The sequence below is a fragment of the Balaenoptera ricei genome, chromosome 13, assembly GCF_028023285.1.
Source record: "Balaenoptera ricei isolate mBalRic1 chromosome 13, mBalRic1.hap2, whole genome shotgun sequence".
NCBI lineage: Eukaryota > Metazoa > Chordata > Mammalia > Artiodactyla > Balaenopteridae > Balaenoptera > Balaenoptera ricei.
The window spans coordinates 71,274,580-71,299,428 of record NC_082651.1 but is presented as its reverse complement, the minus strand read 5'-3'; the positions used below and the strand labels follow the sequence as shown (position 1 = coordinate 71,299,428).

The following is a 24,849-nucleotide window of genomic DNA, read 5'->3' as shown; positions in this document are numbered from 1 at the left end:
GAAATAAACATTACTGCATCGTAAATCCATACTTAATCCTTGTTTAAACTCTATTAAGCCCAAATACTCTGAGTATTAACCTAATTCAGTTAGAACTAAACCAGACACAAGCAATTGATTATAATGTAACTGTAATGATTCCAGTTTCCAGATAACAAGATTTTCTACTTTACCTTAGATGGCGAAGATTCCGCTGGGGCAGATTCTGGTCGTCTTCGTGGAGGAACAGGAGGGGGGACAGGCACTTCATCAGTGCTCTTGGTTAAACTTATAGATGATACTGAAGCAGATCCTGTAGGATGTTAAATTTTTTGAAAAGTTCATAGGAATTTTATTTCATCTATCAATCCTGAAAAGACTTGGAAACTGCTTATATTTATTAAAAGAAATGTACAGAAGTATCAAAAGCAGTTCAATAACTCAACAACCAATAGTATTTCCTTTATTAAAGCAAACTGCTATAAAAGCATGCAGAAATTTCTTAGCAGAATTTTCAGAAAAAAAGCTGCCTAAGATATTCTGTTATTATGTTTCTTGAACAAAATAACATTCCCACTGTTAATCTATTACTGGAATTTTTTATTTGGATCTGAGTCTCAGATTTCTGGGAGAGACAGCAAACTATTAAAAACCTTTGGAATGGTAATTTTTGTTAAGCTTTGTTGATGGGCTCATTTTTTCCTCTGACTTTATTAGTACAGAATTTTCTTGCCTTCACTGGATAGTCCTTCGGGATAGTTTCTGATCTTAACCACTCTCTCCAGTGTCTCTCCCAGCAATCCCCTCAAAGGGTGCCAGGGAGAGAATCTAGTGTCTGGGGGAGGGGTCTCTCCTCAGTGTGCTTAGATATTGTTCTCCTTGGCAGGAAAGCAAAGTCAGGTTCATCACACTCTAATCCAAAAATTTTCATTGTGATGGAGGTATTTAAGATGACTGAGGCAGTGCTGATAATAAAAACAGAAATTACGCTAGAATCTGGTGAACCTGATTTAGGAATAAGTTGATAAACTGGCACCAAAAAGGTAATAAGTAAAGCCTCTAACTGTAACATATCTTACAGACATTTATAATGACAAGGACTTAATATAGGCATATAAATAATTACACTTTGAAAAACATTTATGTAAGTTGTTAACTAGTTTATCAGCACAATGAAAAAGATATGAAAAAACACTTAAATGGTCGTTCAAAATTATATTTGGCAGGTTCTTTTTCTCCTTTAAACATTGACAGTTTTTATTTTGCCAATTAAATGTTATAACAATATAGAACTTAAAAAGAGTACTTTGTGTATTGATATTATTTAAATGAACAACATTTTGATCACCTACCTTTTTCTTAAGAGACTATGTAAGTTAATTTAGCTTATAAGAATATTTTCCATTGTACACGTTCTGAAATCATTTGTATGAAGAACAACAAAAAACAATCTATTAGCTTAAAATTTATAGAACAGTTTGGTGAATTGTTAGTTTACTTTAAAATTAAAAGCAAATACCTACATTGGAACTTTATTTTGCTTATCAGTGATGAATATTTAGATTATATAATACAGATAGGTACAATGATAAGATAGCTGTTCTAAAGTCAAATAATAGTCATTTGCCTACAATCTGTGCTGTTCCCAGGCTAAGTATATTTTGTGACTTAGACACTGCATGTAGCTGCCAACATTCTCATATGCGCATGCATGCTCTTGCTTTTTTTTAAAAGTTGAGCATTAAAATATGTTTAGAACTCCAGAGTTGGAAATGAGAAATGGTTAAATGTGGAAGCCACCCATATAATAATGTTCTTTCAAAAGAGAAAAAAGATTTTACAAAAAGCATGAAAAATATGTAAGTTTAAGCAAATCATTTATGATCAAAAGATAGCACAAGTGAAGGCCTCACTTCTAAGATGCTGCAAAGCAAGGTACCAATACTGCCAGACCCAAGAAGAGTTTTAGCAGGAAAGGTTACATTTGGTTTAATCTATAAAGCCAAAGCGAAAATTATGAGTCTTAAACCAAATATACTAACTTGGGCCATGGGGCAGTGTAACTTGGATAAAGACGGTATCGCTGCCTGTGAAAGGAAACAAGAAAAAGTATATATTTTTTCTTTCATTGATATATTCAAACTCATCTGTAAAAATTTATTTATGATAGAAATGTTATTTTTGTCATTCTAGTTTTAAAGAATGGTAGAACAGTTTAGCAAAAGCTCATTACTACTTACTTTTGAGAAAGATAAAGAATTAAACTGCATTAATATCATTGGGAATTTTCAAGATTCCTTTTAGATTCACTACTTGATGTCATAATAATTAAATGAAAAGCATTCATGAGAAAACTATATACAATATCCTGTATATTAGAGGAAGACTTTCAAAAAATGTATAAACCCAATGTGAGCAAAGAATTCAGTTGGACCTACAGAAATGTCATTTACTAAGGATTATTTTGAAAAACCAAACTTGTGAAAATAAGTAGGAAATAATAAATTTATGTTACAAAAATTGAAACATAAAAGGAAATTTCTTACTACTATAATTATTATATACTTTTGGAAATGTTCTTGGGGCGTATGTTCATCACAAAATAACTACAGCTTTGGATATTACAAACAAGCTTGAAAGTGATATAGCTTTTTTCCTTCTATATTTTTAAACACTTAAAAAAAATCATTAAACAGTTTTGGTGCTTAGACACATTTTATATAGGAAACTCTCTGATAATTTTTGAATGTCTAATTTCAACAACACTAGCCCCAAGAGCATTGAAGTAGAAAAACTGAGACAAAGGCTAGAAGATCTATACTGCTTCTAAATCAATATAGGTGTTTAGGTTACACTGCCTCATATTACCAACATACTGAACAGATAATATCCAAGAGACTAAAGCAATACCTATAGCACTAGACTGAGCTGATCTTTAAAAATTCAGGTTTCTCTCATTTTTGCACAATAGGCAATCACTCACATAATTAGGGCTGTTGTTTTTCTAGCTTCTTTGCTCAGAATGAGGATAATTTTACGTCCCAGGTTCAGTGGGCGGAATTATTAATTTGATCGCTTATACAGATACAGTGTTCTTATTTCCCAGACAGCTCCAATTTCAAATAATCTATCCTATTACCTCCTTTCCATATGTACTGATATTTATTTGGAGGCTATGGTTACTAAGGGTAGCAATCCAGCTAATTCTAATAAGTTAGCTCTCAAAAGATTAAAATTCATTTTTACACTTTGATATTAAATAATGCTGCTACTGTATCAAAGATTCTGTTTACTAAAAATTAGATTCTCTTCACTAACATAATAGGGGTTAAAGGGAGTATCTGCTCTAGTGTTTACTACTTATGTATTTTCCACTTTTCTTGGAAAGGAAATAAATATGCCTTCTGGAGATAAGCCTCAAGAACATGGTCGTATACTTAGTACAATACAGGAATAAAATCAAAAGACAAAGCTCATGACAGTTACCAACTGCAGGCTTTTAGAAAGAATGATTACACCTATGCATACACACTTGTGCACGCAGATGTAGACTTGGCTTTGATCATATTTATATATAGCACAGGCTTAGATTCATGTGTAAACTTGGGGCACTTTTCTGATTTGTCACTTCAAACTGATTGCTTGGTCTTACTGCCTGGAAAATGCTATTTAAAAACTCTCAGAATTAAACATTATATATATATCAAGAAATATATACTAGGAATTCTTGTCACAGCTAGGTACTGAACAAATTTATTGATAATGACTTAGGAGTGAAACCCAATTAATCAAAAAGTAGTATCAATTTGTTAAATACAAATCCCAAACAACAGATCAGTGGTTCTCCATTGGGGCTGCACATTAGACCCTGCTAGGGAGCTTTTAAAAAATACCGATGCCCACGTGCCAATGGCAGTCTAACTCAAGCGTGGGCTGGACATATAGGTATTTTTTAAAGCTCCCCAGGGGATTGTAATGTCCAACCAGGGTTGAAACCACTGTTGAAAATAATCTCCAATTTATAATTGAGTCATTCTTGGAATAGGAATAAGCATTTTCCTATAGAAAAAAATTATATAAATCATGAATAACTTCTTAAACTCACAATAGCCTGTTGTTAAATGCAAGTGTATGAAATCAGAAACTAATCACTTATAATAATCTTCTCTGAAGAAAAGCCTTGCATTCCAGCTTCAAATGCTTGGAATACATTTTTTCTTGCTAAAGCTTTCCCTACTAAGGGATGGGGCTAAAGCTCATCTGCAGCACACAGACCAGGCCAGACCTATGGCTTCCTTTTATGACCAGGCAACCTTCAAACAGGAAGGTACCAAGAGCACTTCATCCTCCTCCCTCCATGCTGTAGCCACAGGTGCAAAGCTGGGTGGTCTCTCCCCTTTTCCCGGCCACTGGCATCATCACCTCAGAGGTGGACCTGGCCAGGGTAAGGTGTGGAGCAGGGTTCTGAATGTGAGGATGTATGTAGCAGCAGTAGGTAGGTGGCCAGTTTCCTTCCCTCTCTGTCTTCACCATAAAGCTTTCCATGACCATTCGTGCCCACTCTGTGGTCATCTTTGTGTAAACTTCTACAGCATTAATGTCTTTGCCACTCATTTAGCATTTTGCTAATAAATTAGCACTTATACATCTTCTCTGGTGAAGCCTGCAATCTTACTGAGAGATGAAAAAAAATCATAGTACAAACAGAATCAAGCACTTAACAATGGTTAAGCATTTAACTATGATTTTCTTTGTACTATGATTATTTTTTTAACGTCTCAGTAAGATTGCAAGCCCTAACAGAAAAGGTGTGTCACTGCTTAGCAAGAAATGAGATATGCAACAGATACTGGCTGAAAAAATTAATCTTTGTTTTTAAAGTAAGTTATTTTTGGAAAAAAAACTATAAGAAGCAAAAAAAGAACTACTATAACTGATCAAAAATTCTAGTCAAACTCTGCCTTTTGAAAAACGTAAGCAATGGAACTTTTTGCCTCTTTGTATGGAGTGGAATATGTTCAGATGACTTAAGAATGTAGGTACAGCAGCTCTTTCCTGCCAGGCCCTGAGGGAAGCAAGGAAGTAGGTATTCACTCTAGTGGCAACACAGTGAGTACCAGGTTGGACGTGCCGCTGACCCCCCACCCCCCCGCCCCATAACATTAGCAGATCTGTTAAGCAGAGTGGGGGTCAAAAGCAGATGAGGACCTTTAATATACATAGACCACTAATGAACTTTAAGTAAGGAACTAACTGAGCATACAGATGGTTTTATATTATACTGGCTTACTTAATTTCAAAATCAGTTATTTTCAATTTTTACTAAGAACAAAGGGAGTAGTAATAGGGGTTTTCTTTTTCACAAAGGAAGAGAAATTGAAAAAATCTTCAGGGCTAAGATTACAAAGCCTAAGGTTTCTCCACTTGTCTAGCTATTTTTAGTTAATATTCTTCCACTGTCACATATGACAAAGCACTGATCCAGAGCACTGCATTCCAAAATGATTCCCTTTTCCCTGTTTGACTAATAATTTAAAGATTTAGCACTAGTAGGGAATGTAGTAGGCTTATCTCCGGTTTCTCTACATCTTCCATTTTTAGCTACTTAAACTAAGAGAAATAGAATTCGCAATTGATGACCTTCATGTGATTTCAATAATTCACTCATGGGAATCTTTATAATATAGATCACAGCCAACTGCTCTTGGAAAAACACCCTTCAAAAAGTTAAATGGGTCACAATAAACAAGGATTTTAAGTCAGGTATACTGTGAAAAGTGCTGGTTTTATTTTATTACTTAATTTAGGAGGCTGACAAGTTGGGGAAAATAAATGGGAATTTTTTTAACCTGGTGTTTATTTGAACTTATAAAAAATATCTGATAGCCTACTACGTGCATAACATGACTTCATAATCCTCAGTAGCCAAACAAGGCCAAGGTGTGGTAATTCTTAAAACAAATACACTTTAGGTGGTAAAAAGATAAGACAAACTGCTGGGTAACTACAAATATATATACAACACGGGAATAAATAAACAGAATTCTGGACCAAATCTCAAAATAATATACCTCCAAAGAATAATTTTTTTTAAGTTAGATTCTCTGAGTTGGAAGAAATCTTAAAAATCTAGTTTAATCCCCAGAAGGCACAGAAAAAGTATTTGATGGAAAATCAGAAAGCTCACTAGCAGACTGGGATGACAAACTAGGATTCCTAACTCCTACGTCAGTGCTTCTCAACCTCCTCCCGAATAATAATGTCATGCTGCCTCTCACTATTGGATTCTATAACATCAAATATTAGGGCAGAACTTGAACTGTACACTGAGCTAGGACAGCCAATGGGAAGAGCATGTGGAAATGGTTGTGAGAGGGTTAAAGCCGACTGGATTCAAACTCTGATTTGATAATGAACAAATGAAAAAAGGTTGTGGGTTCTTAGTAGAGCTTTAAAGCGCCACATGAAATTGATTAAAAAATTAATGGAAGCATGGTGCTCTAGATATAAAAGGTAGCCTCTTCAAAGGGCTAGGGCTGGGCTGTACAGTTTGGCACCCATTAGCCACATGTGGTTGTTAAGCATTTGAATGTGGCTAGTCCAAACTGAGATGTGCTGTAAGTGTAAAACACATACTGCATTTTGAAGATTTAGAACCAAAAAAGAGATTGTAAAATGTCTCAGTAAATTTTTATACTGATTTCATATTGAAATGACAACATTCTGCATATGCTGGGTTAAATAAAATATATTACTAAAACTAATTTCACCTAATTCTTTTTGCTTTTTTAAAATGTGGCTAAAGATCATTTAAAGTTACACATGTGGTTCACATTATATTTCTATTGGACAGCACTGACTTAGAACTAGGAAAGGGATAAGCAACAGTATGCAGTCTGTGAGATTTGTGTGGCTGGGCTTGAAAGCATAGGAGTGTATTAGCAGGCGCTAGATACCACCTGCTGGATGGTGTAGACTGAAAAAGGGTTAAGTAGGAGTTTGAATTCGATACATTGCAAAATTAGAAACTACAGAGTTTGGTTGGAAAGAAACCAGGTACTGAGCAGTATTCAAATATAATTTTGGAGGCAGCATTTAAAGTATCAGATTGACATTCCATGCAGATTTTAGGAGTTATCTTTGTTTCCTCTGGAAGTTAGAGATGCATTTTAAATTCACCCATTGAAAACAAATGCTCAAATGAGACTTCAATTACCAATTTCATCACCAGGCCTATCTGTAAAGTATAATACATTTAAAGAAGGCTGTTCTAACAGATAAGCTGCTGGAGTTTAGAATTTATTTTTTATTTCTATAATAACAGCTTTTGAAATGGTATTTGATTTATCTACAGATTTACAAAAAATATATATATACAGATTCCTTTTTACCTCTAGCACGCATAATACTAACAATTACTTAAAGCACTTAAAACTTGAGCACCTACTTGAGTGAAAAGGGCTTGAATGATCAGAGTCAAATACGCTGCAAACATCTGTGGTACTAGAAGCACCAGAAGCAGGAGGAGGTGTTAACGGTGTTCTTGGAGAATTTGGTGCAGATGCTGTACTTTCCGTTTCACTTTCAGGGATCCTACTATAACTAATTTTCCTTGGCTCTTGCTGCAGAGGTGTGGGATGTCTCATAGTACCTGGTCTTGGGTTTGATGGACGAACACCAGGAGATTTTAGGGGATAGCTATATTTTTTTGGCTGTAGACATATCAAAAGAAACATAACACTTACAACACCATAATGGAAAAGAAGGTTCTTCTATAAATGCTTGGTAAAATTCGATTAGTATCTAGGAAAACCACAAAGCACTAATAAAGACGTTACGTAATGATTCAAATCAAAGTGTCCAAGATGAAGAGTTGACACCCCATTTCCACAAAGCCTTGGCTGTCTAAATTATTAGGGAATTAATTTCTTTAAATAACTGAGTCTTAGTCCTATAAATACCAGAGTATTTGTTATTTTAATATTTTTGATGGAAATCTTTCTAAGATATGGTGTATATTTCTCTGGCTTTTTAGACTATGCTGAACTAATTCAACCTTGGTAGAAAAGCCAGGATCATTGTTATAAACTATGATAGCCTACTATGCTGTAATACAGTGATGCCATTAGGATCATTTGAGCTATTTACAAATGCATTAAACTGAGTTTTCATCTGTTTATGTTAGTTTTATGGCATTTTTTTTTCTTACAGAGTGATCATTTCTCAATGATATCAGTGTGTCTCACTGGAGCGGACTATATAGCTATTTCCAATTTGCTGTTTTTAATCCATCTTTTAAAAAACTGTTTTAGGCCTTGAGAAATTTTCTTGTGAGGTAGTTTCATAAGCTTTGGTACACAGACATTATGAGATTTATCTTCGTTACTTAGAAGCCATTTATGTTTACTCCTTGATTCTTTACTTTCTTATGAATAAGAGAGATTATATTCAGAACAGTGAGATGATGATACTGTACATAAATTTGGCCAGGCACTTACTAGTAATAAGAAAGAATGGAAACTTTATTTCACCCCCAGAAAAGTATCTTTAGCCAAGCCTGTTATTTTTATGGCTAATGATTCATGGTTAAAAGTTCTCATAAGTCATTATTTTTTTAAAAAAGTCATAAGTACATATATTTATTATAAGTGAATTAGTATAAATTATCAAATTTCCTGCCCTTAATATAAATACTGAATAACATTTTTTGTTAAGTTGGCCATATTTGCCCAACTTCTTCATCTATCATATTAGGATTTATTCACATTAATATTAGTGCCCATTTACCTGGAACTAAGTGGAATAATCCTGAGCATATTTATTAAGCACTTATTCACTATTTTTATCCATTATGTGTGCACGTCATCTCTAAATGCCTTTATAGAAAACTATAAACCACCAGATATAGATGACAACTGTAAAAAATATATAAATGTAAAAGAAATATAAATGTATGAATGCTTACAAATCTTGGGAGAGGCTTAGGGTTTCGTGGTTCTATTTCTAGGGATTTGTTGAAAAGATAATCTGTAAATTCTTTTTCCATACTATTTCCCATTGGATTCAAGTTTTCAAAGAACCTCTAAAATAGATGCAAAGAAAAACAATTATTAATATTAAATAATTTAAATTCAGTTTAAAGTTCATGAAAATAATTTAAGAAAACATTTAACGTAAGAAAATTGGAATGATTTAAGTTTTATTTTCCTTTTTCTCCGAAATAAACCCGCCTCTTATCAGGTGGTTATAAACTTAATCAGAAATATGTGTCCTCAAATAATTCAACTTACTTTGATATCTGATTCTACTCGTAAACAATAAGGCTGATTTTGGTACTGCTGGATCTCGCCTGTTATTTCTGCTACTTTCCTCCTTTTGCTAAAGTTTATAAGCTCTTTTCCATGCCTTTTTAGGACCTCAGGGTTGCCTTCTTCTGTTTTCAAGATATTAGTTAGATAAATTCCTAGAAGAGATAATAAATTATTTCAAGGATAAAAATGGAAAAGGCTAGTTTTTTTCTTTCTCAGTAATTATAGGTATATTACACTGTACCATCTCAACCATCATAACCAAAGAATTAAGGCACAAATTTCCATTCTATGAAAAACAACAAACTAAGTAAATATCAAGAGAAAGATTTTTATAAGTATGAAATTCTTCTGTGACTTAAGTTCTATAAATACCCAGGAAAAAGGGAGACCAAGTTTAACAAAATTAATAGATTTTCAGGAGCAATAACCAATTTTCCACCCCCCACACCCATATGTTATTTAACGTAAGTCATGGTTTTGTTAAAGGAACTTTAAGAATAACCCATCACTATTAACACATATTTTTGGCAAAACAGGAAAACGTCAAATTTAGAGGATCATATTTTCTGCTTACTCAGCTCTTGAGGCCCCCAAGAGTTGTTAGGCTTTGTAATTCAGAGGTAGTACTGTTTGGATAGGCTGACTCATGAAAATGTGGGCGGATGTGCAAGCCTATCAAACACAGGACTGCATATGATTTATGTATATTCTGGTCTTCAGTACTTTTAGAATTATGTCAACCTGGTAAGGGAGCTCCTGTTTCCCCATCACTGCAGTTTGTGCACTGGATGAGGAGGAGAATGAACAAAATAGCAGGCATTTTAGTTCCTTTCGGTTCTAGCATAAAGGTTCTGGAGCCAGCTCTGCTGCTTTCTACTCTTGTGATCTTGTGCAAGTTGCTTAGCCTTGGTTTGCTCATCTCTAAAATGAGGACAGCAGGGTTGCTGTGAGAAATAAATGAGTAAATTTATGTACAGGCTTAGAACAGGGCCTGACAAAAGTAGATGCTTAATTAGCGATGGTTGGGACTGTTGATGCTGCTGTTGCTGTTCTTGCCCTATCCTATTTCTGCCTTTTCCTCTAAAGTACTGACTATGATGCTTTGGGGAAAAAAAAAAGTGTGAATATCTGAGTTCATTCGCTCAGTACACATTTGCTGAGTCTCTGCTGTACGCCAAGCACTGCATTAGGTACTGCAGGTACAAAGGTGAACAAGACACACAGTTCCTGACTTCAAGGAGTTCAGAGTTTTGAATGTGGGCTACTACAGTACCATTTGGTAAGTGCTATATTAATTAGTACTAATGCATAAGATGCTATGAGAGCACAAACAAGATGTGCCTAACTCTGCCTTGAGCTGTTGGGAGTAGCAGAAGCATCACAGATTAAAATATGCTTAAAGTAAGTCTCAAAAAATGAATAGAAGTTTAATAAGCAGAATAAGATAGAGGGGCATTCTAAGCAAAGAAGCCACGTGTTTGAAGGCACTGGTTTTTGTGAAGCTTGGAGGCATACTCAGAAATGGCTAGACTTCAGGGGTTTGGTCTGTGGGGTGGAGGAAGAGTGGCAGGAAATGAGGATAGGCTGCAAGGAGTCAGTAGTTCTAACCCCTTCCCCATCACTGCAGCTTAGCCACTGGATGAGAAGAGGGATGAACAGAGCAACAGGCACTTTAGTTCTAATCATAGATTAGTGGTTCTAAATGGTTTTGTGGTAGAGGCAAACTTTTTTTTTTTTTTTTTTTTTTTGGCTGCACTGCACTGCTTGTGGGATTTCAGTTCCCCGACCAGGGATCGAACCCAGGCCCTCGGCGGTGAGAGCACAGAGTCCCAACCACTGGACCGCCAGGGAATTCCCGAGGCAAACTTTTACATACGAGAATATGTGACTACGTTCTTGGCAAGATTAAATAACTCAAAATCAATAGTGAACAGTTAGCAATAATGAAACATGATAGACATCAATGCCTGTTTGGTTCTAGAAAGCATCCAGTTATTCAGTGTTAGTTACTTGGCTATTTCTCAGCACCTAGGCTACTCTTGATTATATATTCATCATACAAATGGACCATGTGTTCTAGTAAGCAGAGGCTCTTTTATTTTCCACATCTGCCTGTCACTGGCTCTTTTACTTGCAGTTGGTTATATTCTCCTCTACACTAAGTTGCATGATCCCCTTAGCTCAATGTTCAGTCTGACAAACGTCCGTGACAGTACACATATTTAATGAGAGCCAAAATTAACTTTCCATATTGGCCACAAATTGATGGCCCAACTGTGAAGAGTTTGTGGGTAGTAGCACCCGTACAGGGTCACAAACAGCCTTTTGAAAAGAGCTTAGCTTTTATCCAGTAGGTAATTAGGAGACGATTAGCATCTTTACATTCTAGAATGATTACTCTGGTTGTACTGTGAAGCTAGATGGGTTAGAAGGAGTTAAGACTAGAAGCAGGAAGCTCAGTTAACAGAGGAAAAGTCATCTTGGTGAGATGATGAGGGCTACCTTAGGGCCCACAGGGATAGAGTGGAATGCATGAATATCTAAGAGGTAAATGCCACAAGAACTGATTAAGTGGTATGGGCAGAGGGTAGGCACAGTGGGAAGGAAGACTCTCACCTTTGTGCTTGAGGGACTGACTGGGTGGTGATGTAATGACTGACCCGGGGAACATGGGGATAATAAATTGTGGGGTATTGTAGGTGTTAAAAGTATACTTGAAAGAAGTTGTGAAAATGCTTACAAGTAGCATTTTGGGAGAGTTCAGGATAAAATTTGGAATTATTTTATGACAAATTAACGGCTAGTTAAAAGGAGAACAAATAATTAAAGAGGTGGTGTTCAAACTTTGTTGATCATAAACTACATCAGTAAAAAAATGTTTAAGCATGCACTCTCTCTCTGTGTATATGTATAATAAAAAATGTAGTGCAAATAGGTACATAGACGTGAATATTATAAACTGTTAAAGCTTAATTTTTTTAAAAAAGATCATTTTACATACCCTGCTCTAGGGACAGCTGTTCTAGGGAGAGGAAAAGCAGAGCATTATGACAAATGATGAAGAGGGGTGAGGTTTCACCTCTTTGCTGACACCCTTCCCAAGCTTTTCAGGAAGAAGTGGCTGCTCAGGGCTCACAGAGCACTCTGTCCACACTCTGATTTACACGTTTCTGCAGTACAGTGTTATATTTACTACACAGCACTGTCATTTATTTTTCTGCTCTTTCAAGGGAGCTTATTGAGTATAAGACTATGTTTTCCTTGTCTCTCTATTCTCAACACCTAGCCCTGGGCCTGGCACATCTAGGCATTCAACAGATATTTCTGAATGAATAAAAGCAGCACATTATTTCAGAATAGAAAAGAAAGCATTTGCAGCCTAGACCAGGATACAAGAGACATACAGTCAATTCTAAAATGGCGGGAAAGCAAGAGTGGAGATGAAACAAACTGACAAGAAACAGAAGGAGGACACAAGATTAGAGCAGTGTGAAAGGAAAGAGCAAAGCTGATGTTACAGGCTTGGAGTTTTGTGCAGAGAGGTGAGACTCGACTGAGGTAGAAATCTACATCCTTTTACCTGAGAGGAAATGTTAGTTTGCCTATACATATTCATTCTACCTATGAGTAGAACCTTGTAGTGTATGGAGAAAAATTGGGAAATAGACCAGTAGCCTGGCATAGCCTTGGAAGGAGAAATTGCCTGACTTTTATTATTCTGTAAATAGTGCAGTGCCAGCAAAAAATCTGAGTAAGAGTTCTGCTAAGATGATAGAGAAAGTAAAAGTGTCAGATACTACCCATGAGCCTCCTATAGAGGGGGAAAAAATCCAGTATCCAGAATTAAGGATAAGACTCTAGAAGAAGTTTCTGTAATTGACCATACAGATGAAATGGAACTAAGCAGCAGCAATAATATCTACCTATTGGGTCAGAACCATGAAAGGCTACCTGGCTAACCTTTAGCTTGGAAATAGCAAAAATCTCCTAGAGCAGCAGAACTGACCAGGGACTTAATAATCAGGAAGATAAGGAGAAATGGGTAGGAAGGCTGGCAGGCAGGCTGTCTGTACCTATCAAACCACCTACATGTTTGCAATCACTCACTAAATCATATGGCTCACTTTAAAACACAATGGAATACTACTCTAAATACAGGTCTGAAATTTCCTTTTTTCACTTAACAACATGTTAACGAAAATCAATTACGTTAGTTCATAAAGATCTGAAAGAGAATACAGTTCAGTTTGTATGAATAAATGCCCACCAATCAGGTGATATAATGGAGTAGCAGGGGCCAAACATGAGTCCAGTGAACAGGCCCTGTGGTTTCATTTCATCTCTGTGTAACAGGGGCCATAGGATATCATGAGTAGCATGACTATAAGTTCAGTGAGTGTATTGAGTGACTATGATATTTTGCTTTTTTCTAAGCACCTGACATAGCCCCTGATATTTAGTGGTACTCAAGAAATATTTGTTGACAGGTTGAATGAAATGAACATCAGACTGGGGTCCTTCCCAGGCTCCCTTCTATGAACTGGCACCATAGTTACCACACTTAAAAGTAAATGCATAGACTTCAATGTTTTATCAGAAAGAGAAAATAAATGAACTCAACAGTTTTATCAAGAATTTAGGGGGAAAAATCCTCAGAAAACGGAATAAATTAACAATGATAAAAAGTAATACATGACATAAAAACTATAAAATCAGAGAGAATAACTGTTTCAACTTTTATTGTTTGGAAGAAAAATGCAGTAAAACAAACAAGTAAAAATAGAAACAGAAAAACATATTGCAAATAAGAGCAATTTTAAAAGTAGCATTTTTATAGACAATGCTAGTACTTTTAAAATACTGAAATGAGACAACTGTGTGGCAAACAAAACTGAAATAGAAAAAAAATTAAGGAAGAAATGAAAATGTTATTATAGAATTACATACTACAAAAGAGTCTAGGCCCAGATGATTTTTCTGTTGGAATATTTCAAAGTTTAAAGGCTAGATCATTTCATGATATTCTGGAATAGAATAAGATGGAAAGCTGCTTAACTCATGTTACAAAGTAAATATAACCATAATAAAAGCTGATAAATATAGAACAAGAAGAAAAACCACAAACCAATCTCATTTATAAAGATGGATGCAAAAATCCTGAATAAAATGATAATGAATAGAATTCATTTGTATATTTAAAAGATTAATCCACCATGAATAAAAAAGGCTTAATGTTGGTTAACAGAAAGGTTCAGTATTAGCAAACCTATAGTTTTAATTTGCTAAATAAGAAAAATCATTTTGCTCTCACTAAGACAGCAAACTATAAAGGTAAATGTATACTGCCAACAAAAACACCGAAGATAACTATGAAAAGAAATTGTCTTAACATAATAAACAGCATCGAATCAAGCAAATAGCAAAATTATACCTATCCCTGCTGAAACAGAGATGAAAACAGAACTTCTTGTTTTTATTACTGTTTAACCTTTGTTTGGGAAGTTGTGACTAATGCTGTAAGGCCTAACACAGAAATAAAATCAAAAGAAGAGACACTATTGTTATCGGTAGACATGATTAAATATCTAGAAAATCCCAGGAAATTAATAATTCTTGGAATTAAGGGAAATTGACTATTAAAAAATGAATACCATTCATGATCAAAAATACATAGGAAAAAGCTAATTATCATAAATGATCTTTCCAAATTAATTGATAGATTATTCCAACTGTATTTTGGGGAATCACTCCCCCTCCCCAGTTCATTTGGAAAAATAAAGAGACAAAATTGACAAAGAAAACACTGAAGAAACATTGACAAACCAATCTTATTATATATGAAAATATTATAAATATTAAGCAGGATTTCTTTCTTTCTTTCTTTCTTTCTTTCTTTCTTTGTGGCCGAGCTATGTGGCTTGTGAGATCTTAGCTCCCCGACCAGTGATTGAACCCCGGCCCACGGCAGTGAGAGCACCAAGTCCTAACCACTAGACCACCAGGCAAGTCCCTAAAGCAGGATTTCTTACCCTTGGCACTACTGACCTCTTAAACTGGATATTTCTTTGTTGTGCGGGCTGTCCTGTGCACTGCAGGCTGTTAGCAACATTCCTGTCCCCTACTGACTAGAGGCCTCTAGCACCCCCCAACTCGAACAACAAAAAATGCCTCTAGACATTGCTGAATGTTCCTTGGGGGACAAAAATCGCCCTGGTTGAGAATCACTGATTATAAAGTGCCAATCATTAAGACTGGGGCACTAGCATAAGAAGTTAATGGGATGAACCTAGAGGTTATCATACTAAGTGAAGTTAGACAGAGAAAGACAAATATATGATATCACTCACATGTGGAATCTAATTTTAAAAAAAGATACAAATGAGCTTATTTACAAAACAGAAACAGACTTACAGAAATCGAAAACAAACTTATGGTTACCAAAAGGGAAATGTTGGGGGGAGGGATAAATCAGGAGCTTGAGATGAACACACACACACTACTATATATGGCAGATAACCAACAAGGACCTACTGTATAGCACAGGGAACTCTACTCAATATTCTGTGATAATCTATATAAGAAAAGAATCTAAAAAAGAATGAATATATATATAGGTATAACTGAATCACTTTGCTGTACACCTGAAACTAATATAACATTGTAAATCAACTGTACTCCAATAAAATAAAAATAAAATAAAATAAAAAGAAGTTAATGGGAAACAATATTTTTTAAAGAAGGAGGTACCATATGTAAATGGGGATGAAGAAGACTTATTCAATAAACCTGGGTCAACAAATAAACAATTTGGTGGAGAAACAAATTTGAATATTTCATATATCTAAAAGAGACTTCAATTTGATTGAAGAGTTAAATATAATTTTAAAAGTCAAATCATAAAGCTAGGAGAAAATATGACTGAATGTTAAGTTACTAGACTGGAAGAACTTTCTACGGTTAGAAACAATAGAAATCATAATGGGAAAAATGGACAGATTACAGTATTTTAAAAATACTGTATTTCAAAGAATAACAACTAAAAGGCAGACTGGTAAAATATCTAGCTCAAGAAATATCCATCTAGATATAAATTATCTAGTTAGATTGGCTAGCTAGCTCAAGAAAATATGCTCAAATACATAAAAAAGGTATAAACATGAAGATATTCATTATAACATTATTTAGGAAAGCAAAAAAGCTGGAAACAACATATGCGTCAGGTCATAGGGTAACAGTTAAATAAACTGTCATACCAACTTTAAAGAACATCATGTAGCCATTAGAAATGGTAATTATGAAGACTAATAAAACACAACAATATATCTGGGATATGGTAAGTGAAAAAAGTAAACAATGTGTACCTGTCACACAATTACAACTATATATAATATGTATATGTACAAAACTGGTTGGTTATAAAGCCTGAACAAAAATGTCAATTGAAAAAATATCAGGACATAACAATGTTACATGAAGTATAACTTAAAGCTATATAGAAAATATATAAATAGAGATGAGGAAAAGGCTAGAAGAAAATATACCACATACTAAAAAGACTAAACACCAGATGTGTAGTTGAGGTCATAATTTTTTAAGTATTTAGAGGAAGAATCATCAGAGCATATATACCAGCAGAGAAAAGAAACCAGTGTGAAAGAGATATTGAAGATATAAAATAACAGGAAATAAGCTGGGACGAAGTGAGAGGGTGGCATGGACTTATATATACTACCAAATACTACCCAGATAGCTAGTGGGAAGCAGCCACATAGCACAGGGAGATCAGCTCGGTGCTCTGTGACCACCTAGAGGGGGGGATAGGGAGGGTGGGAGGGAGACACAAGAGGGAGGAGACATGGGGATATATGTATATGTATAGCTGATTCACTTTGTTATAAAGCAGAAACTAACACACCACTGTAAAGCAATTATACTCCAATAAAGACGTTAAATAAATAAATAAATAAATAAAATACAGGAAATAAATGATGGAATAAGATAGAGGAACCTACAGAAAGCGAGAAGATTCAGATGGTAGGTTTCAGTCTTAAAAGAAAGAAAAGGCACTACCTTACTCTGGTGCAGAAGGGAAGGAAAAAAGAATAGGTAAAATTTTGATGTGTAGAAGGTGTGGGCCCAAAGGCACATGCACTGTGATTTTTAGCCATGTGAGACTGTTTATAAGCAGCATGATTATCAAGTATGGGTAAATACGGCCATGCCTCTTCTGTAGAGTGTTTGGTTTACTAAAAGTCAATAAAAAAGATTTCTATGAATATTAAAACAGAAGTAAGCATTATACAATATTGAATGGCTGCACAATATGGAAATAAAAAGTGGAATGTACATATTGGGCTTCATCTTAAAAAAGTCCTCATAGAGAAAAATTCTAAGGGGATTCAGGTGCTAAATATTTGTTAAGTAAGTATTTTCTGCTGGTATATTAGACATGTGTTTACTCAGTCATTTAATGAAATAACTGTCTTGTTTTATCCAGAAACACGATAAAAATTTAAGGAGAAATGCTCACCAAAGAAAGGCACACATGGTGGATTAATAGACCTGAGTTTTGCCAAATATTTCTTATAGTGATCTTCACTTAGTTCATGAGCTTCTTCTAAAATTTTCTTTTGGCGACTTGGTATTTGCTACAATAAAAAAAAAATAATGTTTAGGGAATATAAGTTTACAAAAGGAATCACAGGTTTTGCCAAAAAATGCCAGGCTTAGAGTAAAGCCCAAACACAACAGTATCAGTTTGATTCTAAGAATGATAATACTGCTTCAAAGAGTCTATCTTCATAGACCTTAGTACAAACTTAAAGAACAAGTGTGTGTGTGTGAGAGAAATCTATTTCATCTTGCCATTCCTCAAACAAGTATGTGAGCATTTAGTTGTACATTATATTACAAATTAGGTGCTGAAATCTTTTTATTCTTCTAACTTAGGCTAGGACCTCTGAATGCATTTTAATGAGACTGCCTAATTTACAAAGAACAACCAATTCAATACAAAATTTAGGTAATTCCATCATTTCAGCTGTTACTGAAAAGATAGATGAGGAATGTAAAAATTAAAGGTCATAACTGTTAACATCCTGATTCCTAGAACAGGGAATGGAAAAAACACCTTTAGATAAGCAAACCTACCTCAAACGTGTGGTCTAGTCTGTATACAGGTGATGAGTTCATAGCACTGACAACCTCAAGGACACCATTGAAGTTGTTCAGCTCTTGAAAGACTTGCAGAATCTCAATTATTCGACTCACCACAGCTACTCTTTCTTCTAAGTTTTCAGTTTCTACAATACATCTGGGAATCAAAGACAAAAAGTGAATTAAAAAATTTGGAGTTTTCCCAACGAAGATATGATTTAAAGAATTTAGCAAACAAAATGGAATGGAGGGCAGCTATAGTGTAACAGTAGAGAATACGTATTCAGAATGGCAGGTAAATAGTAGGTGAATGGAAGAGAAGGCAATGCCTTCAGTCAGGCATGCTGCTTGTCACTGTTTTCCAGACTGATACAGTCAACCGGTCAGTCATGCTTCCTATTATATTTGGTTCATTCTCTCTCAGTATTGGAGTTCTATGATCAGTCTATCATCTTGTTGAATGTATGCTGGTCTTTAGGATGTGGGTGTGTTCTAGGGAAACTTATTCACAAATTTAAGAATTCTCTGCCTCTTTTTATTCTTCATCTAATTGTAAGATTTTAGTGATTAATGCTTAATTTCTTTCTTTGACATACATAAATAATTACTACATTTCTAAGAACAGCTCTTTAGATAAGCACTATAATGTTAAAAAGTGAATGAAAGTATTTTACTACCGTTCAGAATAAAAAATTTTTAATTACTTAGAAAGAATAAAAAAGTCAATGAAAACAAAAGCTCTTTACATTTAAATACCAAGAATCCTTGGAAAGTACATATATATCCAAGTAAATAGCTAAAAGGAAGCTATGCTCAAAAAAGAATTCCTCAGTGAGCATTTATTCTCTATTTCTAATATTTGAGAAAAATTTTTATTTACTAATCACTTATCAGTAAAGAAAATATTTTAAACTTGGTTTTCAATAATGTGATAGTAAACAACTCAATCTAAGAAAAAATAAAATACACATATGTTAAAAATAAATATAAATCAATATTAAACATTAACAAAAATGTAAAGTTGTGGATTACACTATTCTCTGGTGAGGCTGATCTAACACTGAAAAAAAAAACACTGCAAAACTATCAAAATAAATTTGCCTTATTATCAAATTAAACATAACATGTTTATGCATTAAAGCATTAGATGTCTACAAATCATATACCAGCTAACTAGTTATCTAGACATTTTAAAAGGTATGATACAAGTATAATATGTTTACATCTTTTTTTAACTCAGTTGATATTAACTAGGTCTACACAATGACACCACCCGTGGAGCTTTTATAAAAACCAGGTACGTCTGGGATGATTTATCTGGAAGTGACTTCAATTCTAATGCACATCTATGGCTAAAAACCACTGTGGCAAATGAACAAGAACCTCTTCCACTGAAAAGGCAGAAACTGGAACCCTTGTACAGTGTTAATGGTGAGAATGCAAAATGATGTAGCCACTATGGAAAACAGTATGGAGGTTCCTCAAAAAAAAATTAAAAATAGAACTATCATATGATCAGCAATCCCACTTCTAGGTATTTATCCAAAAGTACTGTAATCTCAAAGAGATATTAGCACTCCCATGTTCATTGCAGCACTATTCACAATAGCCAAATGTGGAAACAACCTAAATGTCCATCTACAAATGAAAGGATAAAGAAAATGAGAAATATATGTACCATGGAATATTATTCAGTCAAAAAGAAGGAAATCTTGCAATATGTGACAAGATGGATGAACACTGAGGACATTATGCTAAGTGAAATAAGCCAGTCATAGAAGGACAAATACTGCATGATTCTACATATATGAGGTATCTAAAATAGACTTATAGAAGCAAAGAACAAAGTGATGGTTGCCAGGGGCTGGGGAGGGGGAAATGGGGAGTTGCTAATCAACATGTATAAATTTTCATGTTGATTAGCACTTATTTACACAAGATAAATAAATTCTAGAGATCTGCTGGACATTATGCCTATAGATAATAATACTGTATTTGTACACTGAAAAAAATCTTACCACAATTAAAAAAAGCAAAAAGAGAAAGGAAAAAGATCAGGAAACGGCCGCCTTCTCAGTAATCTATTAAAAAATAGGACAGAAATGAAAATGGTCTGTATGTCTTATGAGTTATGTTTCCTCTTTATAGACATAACTTTTAATTATTATGATGGAAAAGCACTTCTGCAACTGAAGTGTAGTTATTTGACTTGATAAAGAAGAAATCAGGAAGCAACAGTTAGCGGGCAAATTCCAAAGTTTTACTTTTTAGAGGCTAAGAAGTAATAACATAAATAGAAGGAAGTCCTAACTTTCAGATGACTTATTTCTCGTTAGGAATTGCTTTCTGGTCTTTATCCACACTCTAGCTCACATTCCAGTCATTGCTTTATGTCACTGGTCTTGTGTTCTGATAATGCCAATATGATCTGTGGAAACTTCATATCACCCTTATAAAATATGGGTCAAGATCATAAAAATTATGGCCAATACATAAAACTCTAATATCTGGCTCCAATTATAAAACTGTATTGAGATTCTGGACTTTTGACATGACAGTGTAAGAAGTTCTGCTTACTTACTCCTCAGGGAAACTGGTGAAAATTATATATATAATTATATATATAAAGTTCTAGCAGTCTCTGGAAATGGCCCTAATAGCAAATGGCAAATAAAGAAACATCTATTGGGACTTCTCTGGTGGTGCAGCAGTTAAGAATCCGCCTGCCAATGCAGGGGACACGGGTTCGATCCCTGGTCCGGGAAGATCCCACATGCCGCAGAGCAACTAAGCCCGTGCACCCACAGCTACTGAGCCTGTGCTCTAGAGCCCGTGAGCCACAACTACTGAGCCCACGTGCCACAACTAATGAAGCTTGCGTGCCTAGAGCCCATGTTCCGCAACAAGAGAAGCCACCACAATGAAGAGTAGCCCCCACTTGCTTCAACTAGAGAAAGTCTGCGTGCAGCAACAAAGACCCAATGCAGCCAAAAATAAATAAATAAATAAATAAATAAATTTTTTAAAAGAGAGAGAAACATCTATTCAGGAAAATTTACAACAATTCAGTAAGAGGCAAGAGTTTGTGGTATCTGAACCAAGACTTCCTCTACCCTCATTCCTCAGAGAACCTTGCGGGGTTGGGTAGGGTGGGGGGCAGTTAGCCCAGACAGCCAAGAACACAGGGCCCCCTACCCCTCTAACCTCTAAAATGTCAGGCTTCACTGGGGAGAACACAGGCAACAGTAAACTGCCTGCAAGACAGACCTGATATGTCAGATTTAACAAAAAAAGATTTCAAAGTAGCCACTCTGAATTTGTTCACTAAAGGAACTAAAGGAAAGTATGATTTAAAAAGTAAAGGGGGGTATGATTACAATGTGCACCAATAGGGAGTATCCTAAAAGACACAGGAATTATAAAAGAAACCAAATGGAAACTCTGGATTTGAAAAGTACAATAGTTAAAATAAAAATTTTACTAGAGGGACTCAATAGTCAATTTGAACTGGCAGAAGAAAAAAATAGTTAAACTTGAAGATAGAGGTATTGTTTAAAAAATGAAGGCAAAATAAAGGCCTTCCCATATAAACAAAAACTAAGAGAATTTGTTGCTAGCAGACCCACCATACAAGAAATAGTAATGCAAGTTCTTCAGGCTGAAAGCAAGTGACCCCAGATGGTAATATGAATCCACACAAAGAGCACTGGTAAAGGTAATTATATGATTATAAAAAACACAATGAATGCCTATTTTTTTCCTTATTGCTTTTCTTAACTGATTTAAAAGGCAACTGTATAAAATAATGTGTATGTAATGTATTGTTGGGCCTATAACATAGAGAAATGTAATGTATGTGAAATACATTGCCAATAACTACACAAAGAGTGGGTGAGAGCAAAGCTGTAACAGGCTAAGAAAATAATGGCAAATGGTAGTAAAGCAATAATTATAACAATGTATTGTTAGATCTACATCGTTAATTATGTCACATATATTACAATACCACAAAAGGGAGGGAGTGAATAGAGCCACAGAGGAGTAACATTTCTACATATCACTAGAATTCTGGTATAAATCTGAAGCTAATTCTATTATGATGTATGTGGCAAACCTAAAAACAATCATTAATAAAATAACTTAAAATGCTGCATTAGAAAATTATTCACTCAGTGCAAAAAAAAGGAGGAACAGAGGAACACCAACAACAAAAAAGACATGAGACAAATAGAATTGCAGTGAAATTTATAACATAACTGCTATGAAATGTAAGAAGATCAGTAATACTTACTTCTCAAACCACAGAGTGAGATTAGTGGTATGCCGGATCATTTTCAAAAGATTAGGAGAATTAATTTCTTTGTCTTCCTTTGTCCACACACTTCCAACTAATTCTGATGGCTGTACAGCTCTAAAATCATCAAGACATAATTCTATGTGATACTTTTCCCTCTAGTATACTGTTTTATTAAGTAAATGAGATAAAAGGTTTATGAAAACAAGAACAAAAACATTGTAATTTTGCATCTTTTTCTATAGATTTAAAAAAAATTTTGTATGCATGTACTGTGTACTTTTTTTTTTTATTGCTTTATAGTAGCATTTTGCTTTGGGCAAGGTTGAGATTTCTTCATAGTATCTTTCCCAGCACTTATAAATATTATCTAACAAATTAGGGTGAGAAAGTAGATTGGCATAATTCTTTTAAATAAATGATAATGTGATAATAATCAGTCCAATGAGGGTATGGTAATCGCTGCATTCATAAATGTTTTTTTTTTTTCCCCTCCTAAAGGAGGGGGAAAAATCCCTCCTGGGAAGGGTACTGGGAAAGAAATAAAATACATTCTAACACTGATTTTGGGACAGTGATGATTTTTGGTGGGAGATCTATAAATTTAGTTCCTTTTTTCATTTAGTTTTTACAAAATTAAATAGTTTGAAATCTAAATAGTCCAAATTTAAAACTATAAACAGACATTTTTTTGAGACAGTAGTTATATCAATGTAGGAAAACTATAAAAGGCTAAATGGCAATGACTAAATGTTCTCAATGACAATGGCAGTAGCTAACTCATTGAGCCCTTACTCTGTGCTGGGCAATGTGCTATGTGCTGTAAATATATGGACTATTTTTTTTTTTTTTAATGGACTATTTTAAACCTTGCACAACAGCTCCAGGAGTAGGTACCATCATTAGCCCCATTTTACTCTTGAGCTAACTAAGCAGCAGAGGGATAAAAGTTACACAAGAAGGTTAAAGTTGCCCAAGGATACCAAGCCAACAATTGGTAAAGCCAGGATCTGAACTTAGCTTTACCAACTAGGGGTGACTGCAGAAAGAGAGAAGCTGTAAATCCAGATAGAGCAAAGAGGATGAGAGAGTGAAAGAGGAGCCTTCCATACATCAGGCCTTATTACAAGACACTTCATGTACTATCTCATTTATGTCTTATAACAATCCTACATGGCAGAAATCAGCATTTCATTTTAAAAGTTAACTCATTTGAAAGGATTTTGCAGCTTCAACATCAAATTACATACCGATATAGATCTGATTCAAGTAAAGTGAGTTGTCGAGCAATTTCTATTGGGTGTAAGGTGAGCAGGTCAAAAGTCTCTATGTGCCCAGGTCTGCTTATATGCCACTCAACTGTGGGAGGTGAACTCTGAAATGTAATATTATGACCTGGTCCATTGTCTCTTGCAATTTTTTTCCTTTGGATTATTTTAGTGATGGATTCAACCCACTTTTTCATTGCTTTACCTGAAATAACATTACATTAAAAATAACATTTAAACATTTTACTCAATATTTTATTTTTAAAAAATAGTTTAAAATCATATAAGTGATACCTGAATATATCTTTACTATAAAAAGTTCAAATGATCAAAATTAAAAAATGAAGTTCCCTTTTACCGTTTCCCTATTCCCTATCCCAATCTCAGCTTTCTTCAAGTGGATAACCACTGTTAATAGTTTGGTATATATTCTTTCACATCCTTTTTAAATAAGAGAAAGTAATTTATTTGTAGAAATTTTTCACCTCTATTGTTCTAAACTTCAGTTCAAAATATTATTTTATAATCCTCTCCAAAAAAGATATATCTTGCACAAATAAGATTTATAATGATAGATCATACAACATTAGCTGTTAATCTAACAAACTTTGCATTTTATAAACCAAACAGTGCAGAGGACTCCTTCATCTTGTGTGAGCTTTTGATGTGGCTTCGTTTTGTACTATGCATGAAAGTACTATTATTTAACCCTTTACTTTTCGATTCTCATTTAAAGTGTATGATGGAAATAGAAACAAGTTTGTCTAGGACACCCTTAGACCTATACAATCAAAGTATCTTTAAAACTAGAAGGGGAACTGGAGATGATCAAGCCTAGCTC

The 24,849-nt window shown here is 34.6% G+C and overlaps 1 protein-coding gene across 2 annotated transcripts in view; it reads right to left on the bottom strand.

Moving 5' to 3' along the window:
- Positions 1-24,849, bottom strand: part of SOS1 (SOS Ras/Rac guanine nucleotide exchange factor 1) — a 151,591-nt gene that overhangs the window by 5,699 nt on the left and 121,043 nt on the right. Inside the window, exons 14-22 of one of the 2 annotated variants that reach the window (XM_059943540.1) lie at positions 23,991-24,213; positions 22,738-22,857; positions 18,441-18,603; positions 17,821-17,938; positions 9,270-9,442; positions 8,945-9,061; positions 7,427-7,691; positions 2,022-2,066; positions 174-292 (exon numbers count right to left, since the gene is read on the bottom strand). In XM_059943540.1, the coding sequence (XP_059799523.1) occupies positions 174-292; positions 2,022-2,066; positions 7,427-7,691; positions 8,945-9,061; positions 9,270-9,442; positions 17,821-17,938; positions 18,441-18,603; positions 22,738-22,857; positions 23,991-24,213 (1,343 nt within the window). The remainder of the gene's footprint in view (positions 1-173; positions 293-2,021; positions 2,067-7,426; positions 7,692-8,944; positions 9,062-9,269; positions 9,443-17,820; positions 17,939-18,440; positions 18,604-22,737; positions 22,858-23,990; positions 24,214-24,849) is intronic. The other variant, XM_059943541.1, reaches the window with a different exon arrangement.